The sequence below is a fragment of the Electrona antarctica genome (assembly GCF_951216825.1).
Source record: "Electrona antarctica genome assembly, chromosome: 7".
In the NCBI taxonomy this organism is placed as follows: domain Eukaryota; kingdom Metazoa; phylum Chordata; class Actinopteri; order Myctophiformes; family Myctophidae; genus Electrona; species Electrona antarctica.
In genome coordinates, this window is record NC_136812.1 from 39,356,581 (window position 1) to 39,366,683 (window position 10,103).

The 10,103-nt window shown below is 44.0% G+C and overlaps 1 protein-coding gene across 1 annotated transcript in view; it reads left to right on the forward strand.

Moving 5' to 3' along the window:
• glis1b (GLIS family zinc finger 1b) overlaps positions 1-10,097 on the forward strand; it is a 112,818-nt gene extending 102,721 nt beyond the window's left edge. The window contains 3 exon segments of the mRNA XM_079505511.1: positions 6,718-6,812; positions 8,546-8,710; positions 9,074-10,097. Of these exon segments, the coding sequence (XP_079361637.1) occupies positions 6,718-6,812; positions 8,546-8,710; positions 9,074-9,210 (397 nt within the window). The 3' untranslated portion in view covers positions 9,211-10,097.
• The last annotated feature ends 6 nt before the right edge of the window (positions 10,098-10,103 follow it).

Here is a 10,103-nt window from a genome sequence, read left to right on the forward strand (position 1 = left end):
TTAAAACTAACCCATGGCAGGTTAAAACTAACCCGAGGCAGGTTAAAACTAACCCGAGGCAGGTTAAAACTAACCCGAGGCAGGTTAAAACTAACCCGAGGCAGGTTAAAACTAACCCATGGCAGGTTAAAACTAACCCGAGGCAGGTTAAAACTAACCCATGGCAGGTTAAAACTAACCCGAGGCAGGTTAAAACTAACCCGAGGCAGGTTAAAACTAACCCGAGGCAGGTTAAAACTAACCCGAGGCAGGTTAAAACTAACCCATGGCAGGTTAAAACTAACCCATGGCAGGTTAAAACTAACCCATGGCAGGTTAAAACTAACCCGAGGCAGGTTAAAACTAACCCATGGCAGGTTAAAACTAACCCGAGGCAGGTTAAAACTAACCCATGTCAGGTTAAAACTAACCCATGGCAGGTTAAAACTAACCCATGGCAGGTTAAAACTAACCCGAGGCAGGTTAAAACTAACCCGAGGCAGGTTAAAACTAACCAGAGGCAGGTTAAAACTAACCCGAGGCAGGTTAAAACTAACCTGTGACAGGTTAAAAGTAACCCGTGGCTCCCGACATGCGTGGCAGGTTAAAAGTAACCTGTGGCAGGTTAAAAGTAACCTGTGTCTCCCGACATGCGTGGCAGGTTAAAAGTAACCCGTGGCAGGTTAAAAGTAACCTGTGTCTCCCGACATGCGTGGCAGGTTAAAAGTAACCCGTGGCAGGTTAAAAGTAACCTGTGTCTCCCGACATGCGTGGCAGGTTAAAACGAACTCGTGGCTTCCTGTGAGGTTAGGTTTAGGGTTTGGGTTTTGGGTAGAGTGTTGGACACACTCATCATTGGCGATCACTCGGGGTTGAGTATGATGGTCCTCCTGGGCTGTGGGTCCTCAGATGACTGAAAAGTCCAATTCTGGAACCACACACGTCTGTGCAGTCTGGGCATTGGTATGAGGTGGTGGGGGTGGGGTGGTTGCTCTCTCTCTCCTTTCTTTACTGACGCTTGACTGTGGCAGCCCGGCGGAATGGCCATTCCAAAATCTATATAAGAGCAAACACACACACACACGCATTGCACGCACGCATGCACGCACACGTGCACACGCGCTCACACACAGTCACACACATACAGTACACACACACACACACACACACACACACACACACACACACACACACACACACACACACACACACACACACACACACACACACACACACACACACAAACACTCTGTCTGAACACAATCTGTTCATCACAAAAAAGGGGGGTGGGTGGGCGGAGGGGTTAGTGAGAATAGAGAGTCATGCCAGGACCTACAACAAGCTTGGTATGAAATGTCTACTTACATTTGCCTGAAGATGGAGCATTTGATTTACATGTTTAAAGCCCTGAGTATACAGGCTGCTGCCAAAGTCAATATGAGTGCCGCACTTGTTTTTCCCAAACGGTTTAGCGGGACATTAAACATTTTGACAAAATTATCTAACCAACTTGCCTCTAGCGCGGCACCCTGTGACCTCATAGCTAAATGTGTTTACCCTGGCTCAAATGGGCCATTTAGACTACTTTTACTTTGTAAATACCAGTGTCATTTTTCTGAAGCTAATATTAAAATATGCCAGTTAAAATACATTTGGCGATCAGCGAGGCACGTGTTTGTGTGTGTGTGTGTGTGTGAGAGAGTGTGTGTGTGCGTGTGTGTGTGAGTGTGTGTGAGTGTGTGTGTGCGTCCATGCGTGTGTGTATGTGTGTGTGTGCGCGTGCGTGCGTGTATGTGTGTGCGTGCGTGCGTCCATGCGTGTGTGTATGTGTGCGTGTGTGCGTGCGTGTATGTGTGTGTGTGTGTGTGCGTGCGTAGGTCGTACTAGATGCTTGGGGCCTCTCTCACAGACGAGGCTGTTCAACCATGGCGGCCAGGGCTCATGGACAGATGGGTGGTAAATGTTGTCATTCACTGCCTCAGCCCGTGTGTGGTTATATAATTGCAGAAGGGAGAGTCCACTGCGCCTTTTTCCTGCATATTGATATTAGAAACCCTCTGCAAATATTAGTCTGAGGTGGTTTGATACCTTGGCTATGATTGACACAGGCTAATTGAATTAGAGTGGCTGCAGAGACAGCACAGAGCTACATTAAGAGATACTGCTCTGAAGGGGGACATTCACGGGCCGTAACCCCACACTGTCTTTCTTCCAGCCATTATCATTCTCCAACGATCCAGTAAACCAGTGTCAGTCTTCACAAGTCAAACAAAAACATTCCGTGTTATTCAGTCAGCCGGCCCACGGCAGTAAAAGTGGTTGGCCAGTCATGTTGTGGTTAAAAACATATATAGCCTTCAATTAACTTCTCTATATAAACGATTATTAACACAGATAAAGGTTTCAGGCGATTTCATAGTCAAAATTCCTAAATAAAGACGATGATTAAGGATGGCTCCACCGTGTTTTGAGCGGCTATCTGTCCGGGACTTAGGGAGAGCTTCTAAGGGCCCCCAAAATAGCGCCGTCCCTGGCTGAGCTGTTCATGCATGGGCCTGCGGGGGTTGGCTTAGCCTTAACCTTAGCTCCGCGGCCTGTCTCTCAAGCGCGGCTTTAGCTCGCTAACCAGAACCAGAAGTGTTCCCACCGACCCACGCCAAAGACACTCCTGCCATCCATCAGAGGGGCTTAATGGACGGGCTATACAGACTGGAAGATGAGAGAGGTAGGGGTGGGTGTTTGCGGGGAGCAGATCGAGGGCCGGTGGAAGAGAGGGTCTTATCCCTGGTGGGACAGCACGGGCAGGTGAGGGAAGACGAACGAGGAGCGGCGCAGTGATGCTCATGAATCTTCAACCTTCAGCTCTCTTTTCCATCTGCTCATCCATGTGCTCATATAGAGCCAAAGCTCCACCATTACGTCACCTGCTGTTGAATCCTCCGGTGTGAAACTCTGGTCACAGGTCCTTGCAGACATGTACGGATGACTTCCATGTCCAATGTACCATTTGTGTTACAGGAATTCCAGTCGCTTTGGCTGGGCTGCTTGTGGCCTAAGGGCTGCATAAGGCCGTTCAGGTCGGAATGTCTACTGTTGATCCCCTTTATCTGCTGTAAGGGTTCTGAAGCCAAGCTTCAGTCATGAACTTCATCTGCTGAGTCGAATCACATTCCAAGAATTATCCAAACTTTCCCATAGTAGTCATATTCATTGAGTCATATTGTCTTAAATTTAAGTGAACTGAGTCAGAATGAATGGACTCTTTTCCATTATACCACTGCCAGTGAGAAAGAAAGAAAAAGAAACATCTCGAGTTGGGTCCCCCAACTACCTGTCAATCCATTAAAAACTCTGCCTGTCATTGGAATAGCCTCATTGTTTCCACCTAGCTCTGTGTCCATGTATTAGGCAATGAGGTCCCCCCAAACACTTGACCCTTGAGTCTTTTCAAAACTCATCCTGTTGCTCCTAAGCCCTTATCCTGACATCTCCCCCAACTCAATCCCTATGTATTAGAGGCCAAAGGTTAAACCACTTTCTCAAAGCAAAAAAGTTATAGGGTTAAGGACAGGGCTAGGGACTGAAGTTGGGGGGCAATGAAGGAGAGATGCAAAGGACGATCATAGAAGGAAAATACCAGGGGAGAGATTTACTGGACATATGAAAGATTCTCCTCATACCTTGAACCTGAGTAACTATAGTAACATCTCAGAGAGAGAGAGAGAGAGAGAGAGAGAGAGAGAGAGAGGGAGAGGGTAGGTAGGGAGAGGTAGAGAGGGAGGGGGCAGAGGCAGCTGGCAGTGATTAGCTTATGATTCACTTTAGCTGCACATAGAGGCTGCTTGTAAAAATATGAACAGTATAACTGTTTCCTGAGTTTGTGCTGACAGCAGCTCCCGGGGGAGTGCCGCTCTCCACAGAAACACATGGCCGCATGCTGGGCCCGTGCCAACCCATGGATTAGCCACGCTTGCTAATGGCTAGCTTGTCCAGTACTGAGGTGAACATGAGGCGCTACACATATGACACTCCTTGACAATGATTCCTCTAAGTCTAAGAGGTAGTCGTGTGTTCTACAAAACAACACGTAAATTAAATGTGTCTTCTCGCAGATACATTAACTTAAAACAATTCTGTCACATCAACACCAGAATGTTTTTTTCTCTTTAACAGTTTAAGGGCCCCAGACGGAGATCACCGTCAAGTTCAAGTTCATGGTCAGTTGCCCAGGACGGAGATTGATAAATGGGACGGAGATTAATGATATCAAAACCGGTCGCATCGCTCCACAGCCTAGGAGCGCTTGTTGCCCAATCCTCGGTGTTGCACAACAGTGACACGTCATCGAAAATGTTCCCTGCCTGTTTAGCGGACGAAATCGAAAATCTTAAAACGTTCATAACTCGCGATCTAAATCATCCCTTCTAATTATGAAAAAATATCCTGTGTTAGACGGCGTCCAGTCGCTAGTCACGATAGATTTATTCTTACCTCCCGTTGTTGTCGATCGACTCTAGAGTGGTGTGGCTATTGTTAGCTGCTACACAGACATTCACAACAACTTCCGGTCCCCCGTTAAAAGTGGTCCGGGCGCTATAAATGATGGGCACATTTTATTAATGGATTAAATAGGTCCTCAACGTGTTAACCACCTTGTGTATCATGTGAAAAATCTATTACAAAAAATTGGCCACTCAAATAAGGTACTATTAGGACCACCAGATGCAAATTCTTGTATTTTGTCCAAAATCTGTCTTCACCAACCACTCTGCGGCTGTGCTGTATATGAAGGTACAGCCAGCCAACCACTGAGTGCTAGGTGGCAGGTCAGGTCATACATGGAGCTATAGGCTCTCTCTCATTGGTGGACAGCTAAGTCATATAGCAGGCTCCAGATCCAGCCAGGCCAGAAATGAGCAGTCATCTGAGGGCTCAGCTCCCTCCAGCAACACTCTGTCATCACATTCGTATAGCGCTTAGCGCAAACCATATGCTTCCACAGCACAGCAGCAGCACATAGTTACACAGCAGCAGTTTATGTGTTGGCATTCCTGATATGTAGTCATAAGAGAGTACTAAGTAGCTGTTGAATATCTGGGGAGGTGATTGGCCGGCTCGCTTTTAAAGACAGATCTGTTGGCTATCTGTAGGGATTTGGACCGAGTTGCTGTTTCGTTAAGTTAATGTGAAGTATACAGGCCTGAAAGAAACGTGACATTTTCATTTTCTTGTTTACTTTCACTGAGGATTCAGGTGTTTGGTAACATATCGTGTCAGATATGTGTACGTGTACATATGCAATCTTACTGTTTAGTAACATTTGTATATGTGAAAATGTTGAGCGAACTTTAATACGATTATAGTTGAATGCCTCGTATAATGTGCAGCGTGATTCAGCCAAGGGTTTGCGATTCCCTTGATGTTCATGCTTGTCTCTGAGTGAATAGTATCGTTGTTATTCTCAGATATCATTTTTTATTCTTCGATGGATGACATCCAGATTGTAAAACATTGGAGTCGATATAATTATTCCTATCCAAGGATTTGTAATGTTATAGACAACCTGCTCTCCTATCCTGCAGTACAGGGCAAAACACACTGCTTACTACTCAGTTAATTTAGTTGATTTTTGAAAGTAACCCAGCATTGGCCCATGATTCTAAATGTTGAAATTACCATCTGTTAGTTATAACCTTTGTTTTAAAAAGCAAATTAGCTGACATGCTTTTTTCCCCTCCTCTCTGAAATGTGATTCACTCAACACAAAGTGTAACGCTTTGATGATTGGATGCAAAAGCAGGCAATGCAACAGACTCTATTTAACTGAGAAGCTGACACAATAGATCATTCTTGGAGATATACTGCATGCCGCAGCATCTGTAAAAATGAATTTTGTCACAGCTGGGTCCAATAGCGCAGACAAAGCCTCATTTATGTAATCAGGATCCAAAAACACGCTACAAGGAATCCTCAAGTTGTTGTTCTCTGGGCCATCAGAGTCCAGTAAACTCACAAACATGTCATGCTAATATCACTTCTTTAATAGTCATCAATGTAAACATGATGTGCTTTCGGCTCCTCGGGCCACAAAGCATGGAATTTCTCAAATGGTGTGGGGGGTGGTTTCACTCGCCTGCATGCATTGGTGTTTGTTGACGTAGGATCATAATATGTGGTAGGAGGATGATTATGTGTGGGGAGCTGAAGTTTCCATAGTGCATACAGCACACCACTGGCCTGCATGTTCTGTGTAAGAACCGACTGCAAATCCGCCGGGTTTGCCAGATCGTGTGGTTAGTCTGTCCACTTTGATTGAGATGTCCCTAACTTAACATATTAAGAGAATGATACCAATGTGGGAATGTGCCTTAAATTCGACACTCGCAAACCGGTCTCTAAATGCTTTGCTCAACTGTTGCTCAAAAATGTTTGTTGCTGGAAAGAAATGCTAATGCTAAGACTTAATGGTGGTCCTTCATATTGAGACGATATTTATTTTCAAAGCAGTATAGGCATAAGTTTGTTAGCATCCACTGAATTTAGATTTAGATGTCACTAGACATAATCGGTAGTGGCGATCTCTGATCACCTGGCAATGCAAGACTACTTCAATATGTACACCCACTCATTGTTCTTTCCACTTTTGTTTCTGAATCCATCACAGATGAATTAATGTTTAATCTTTCTTACTTAAAAAAAAAGTTATTTTTTCCTTATCTCATTTGTCCTGTCCTCTAGGGTGACTGGGACTCCTCCTCCTCTTCTGGAGAAACATGTCCATCCTCAACACAAACCCTACTCTCACTACCACCACCATCAGACTGCCAATGAAGGTAACATATTTGACATCTTTTTGTTTGTTTGTTTTACAGGTAAACCATGCACCCTCCAAAAATCTCCGTAGTTGTGGTACTGGGGAAATGGCCCCATAGTTGACTTAGTTGACTTGGTCAAAAATAAAAGGCAAAACACATTGCTTTGTTTAGGATGTTCCAGTCCTCAAACTAGGCAGACTATAGGTGTAGTTGAGTTTGTGTTTCCACACCCTCTGGTGGATAGACTTCTAGACAGTGTATACATACTGCGTAGAGGACAGTTAAAGACTAATTAAAGAGTATAAATGTCTGTTGGAGATATTGTATCACCATTTTTTTAACTTAAATGGGCACTTCACAAATTTTATACAAATCCCATTTTAATGAAGTTAGAGACATACAGTAATATATTTGCATCTCAGTTATTTCCTGTAGTTCGAAAATAAAATAAATAAATGAAGAACACACACTCCAAAAGCTTGTTTATTATGCCCCTGAACTTCAATTAAAATGGGATTTGGGTGCAAAAAGGTTCCCCTTTAAGCTCATCCAGAGGGACTTAAAAGAAGTAGCTGCACTGATATTATTCCAGAAATCCTACAATAATCATCTAAGAGGAAAGGCTTCAGGGAGGAAGCCTTAAGAGTTGAGCCACTATCCTAATTGGAAGTGATGGATGCACAACCGTTGATTCAGTACTGACAGCTTTATAGAGACCATCCCATACCCAGAGGTTGCAAGTTCAACTCCTGAAACAACAACAATACATTGGACCCCTAACTCATCCAAATGACAAAATGATATATTCAAATGTAATATACTGTATTGCAATTTATATACTGTATGTCATAAATGTAGATTACTTCTCATGTGACATTCAGATGTAAAACCTGCCTACCTTGAATGAATGACGAGAATATGTTTGAAGTGCTTGGTGTTCCATAAAACAAATGTATAATTTGAACGCATAAAGCACAAGTCCATGAACAATCCCCAGTGTCATTCTTTTCAAACCATCACCGGACCACCAGGCCCACATCAAAGGACGCAAGGAGAGGAAGTTGTCTCTCAGAACGTCGATGTTGCCCTGTGGCTCTGTCAGAGCGTTTTCAGCACAGAGGGAGAGATTACAGGCAGAGCATGGAGACAGAGTGGGGAACAACCGCACGCCGGAAGCCTTTTCCCTGCTCTGAATTAGGCCAACAAAACGCTGGCTCATGTAGTCAGCTGTCTCTCAGTGCCCTAACATGGCAGGCTCGGCTGTCACTCTTGAGCCGTTTCCTAATGCCTTAAACACTGTTTTCCCTGTTAAAGATCTACGCATGGACGTCTCTCAAACCACGCTGTGGTCTGGGAGTTGCGTAAAAGCGCTGCAGAAAGGGTTGCTTTCACATTATCGTGACTCCTGCGGTCGTCCCTGAGTACAAACAGAGGAGGAGGAGGAGGGGGGGGGGGGGATTTTACAAACTGCGGGACTGGCAGCATTGAGCCTAAGCACAAATATCGCATTGTCATAACGTTAAAACCTGCATAAAACCCTCAAAACCGGACGTGAGGGCCGTTGACCTTGGAAACACAACCGGCCGTATAGTCTCTGGTCCACAGTAAACCCCATGGGTGTTAATTAAACTCTGAGTGTAAATGAACACCCAGGATTTTACAGTGTGACACTCGATCTGTCAAGTTTGATTTTTTACTTATTTTCTCCCCCCACGCCCCCGTCTCCTCACCACATCTCTGTCTTCTCTAAGACTACCAGGGCAGTTTTCAGAGCTGCTTCCATTTCGGAGACTCGTCGTCCTACAGAATGGAGCAGACGGTCAGTGGCGTCCACGTCCCAGCTGATGGCCACGCCTACACGTCCCATCAGCACAACGGCTTCCACATGTCCACTAGCAATGGTGGCTCCACTGCTGGTGAGGCCATTTGCTGACATCCACTTCATTATTAGCATTATTGATAGGAGTCCAAACACATGCAATGATACACAGCGCCTAAATATTATAATAATCTCCCGTCTCTTCTGCTGCTAATATCAACTATTTATTTTGTTACTGGTTATATTAAAGAAGACAAATTGTGAATTGTAAAATAATAATAATCATTTAAAAAAAATCAAGTGACAATAAAGGGTGGAGTATGTAATGTAATATTCTTCCATTTTGGAATGTATAGCCTACAGTGCAACAGATTTCCTCATTATTGTCCAATAACACTTTACGTTGCAGATTTGTAAACGTTTTTATGTTACATAAACGGTTGTATTGGGTCTCCTTAAGGCTTCAGCTTGTCCCAGGACCTCCAGGGGGGTGCGGGTTGCCAGTTCTCCTCCAGCCCAGAGGAAAGCATCTTCTTCCAGGTGGGCAGCTTCGAGCGCAGCCTGAGTCACATCTCGTCCGTCTACACTGAGACATGAAAGCGGGGCCGGAGCGGGGCTCGACTCTCTGGGCCCGACTCCAGGCTTTGTTGTGCAGCTCCCTTGGGATGCATCGCAATACTCTTTTGAGTCACTTACCTCTCCACAGAGTTCTCCTTTCCTGTGTTGATATTGATCTGTACTTGATGTTGATCAGGAAACAATGCAAGTCAAAGCAATTACGTGGGGGGCCGTCTTATTTAAATGTGTAGGATAGTAACACAGTCAGTATGTTTACATGCACACTAATAATTGGATGATTACACCTTAACCGGGTTATCTTTGTCAGGTTAAGGTCAAAATCTGCCAAAAACACAACCCGATTAACAGATCTAAATTTCTTCTTCGGATTTACTGTAGTAGCTATGTGTATAACTTAAGTCTGAATTATTTCAGTTTCGATTTATGCATCAAAACTCTACGCAAACATGAATGAACAATTCATTTAACAATAAATTGATGAATGAGTGTTAATCGAGTTACTGTGAACTATGTAGACCCTTTAATCCAACCGTATTAATCTGGTTATTCACAGTAATCGGGTTATAGTGTGCATATAAATGTACACAATGAAAGTAATGAATGAGGAGTTATGATCTTTGAGATTATGAATGACCCCCATTGGTTATTCACAGCTCCTCTTTTCATGTAGCATGATATATTTAGCTGTGCTAGACATACGTCAATCACTCCAAGAAGCTAAACAAACTCATTTAAAATAAGATGTCTTTCCCCTCCTCTCATTGCCCTAATGTCTTTCTTAATCTCTCATCTACATTATTCATTCTGTTTTAGACTGAAGTGTAGAAAAAGATATATCATTTTGCTGTGTCGTTTTATCAATGAAAAAAAAAATACGTGTTTGCATTCCTAAATGATGTTAAGTTTCTTCT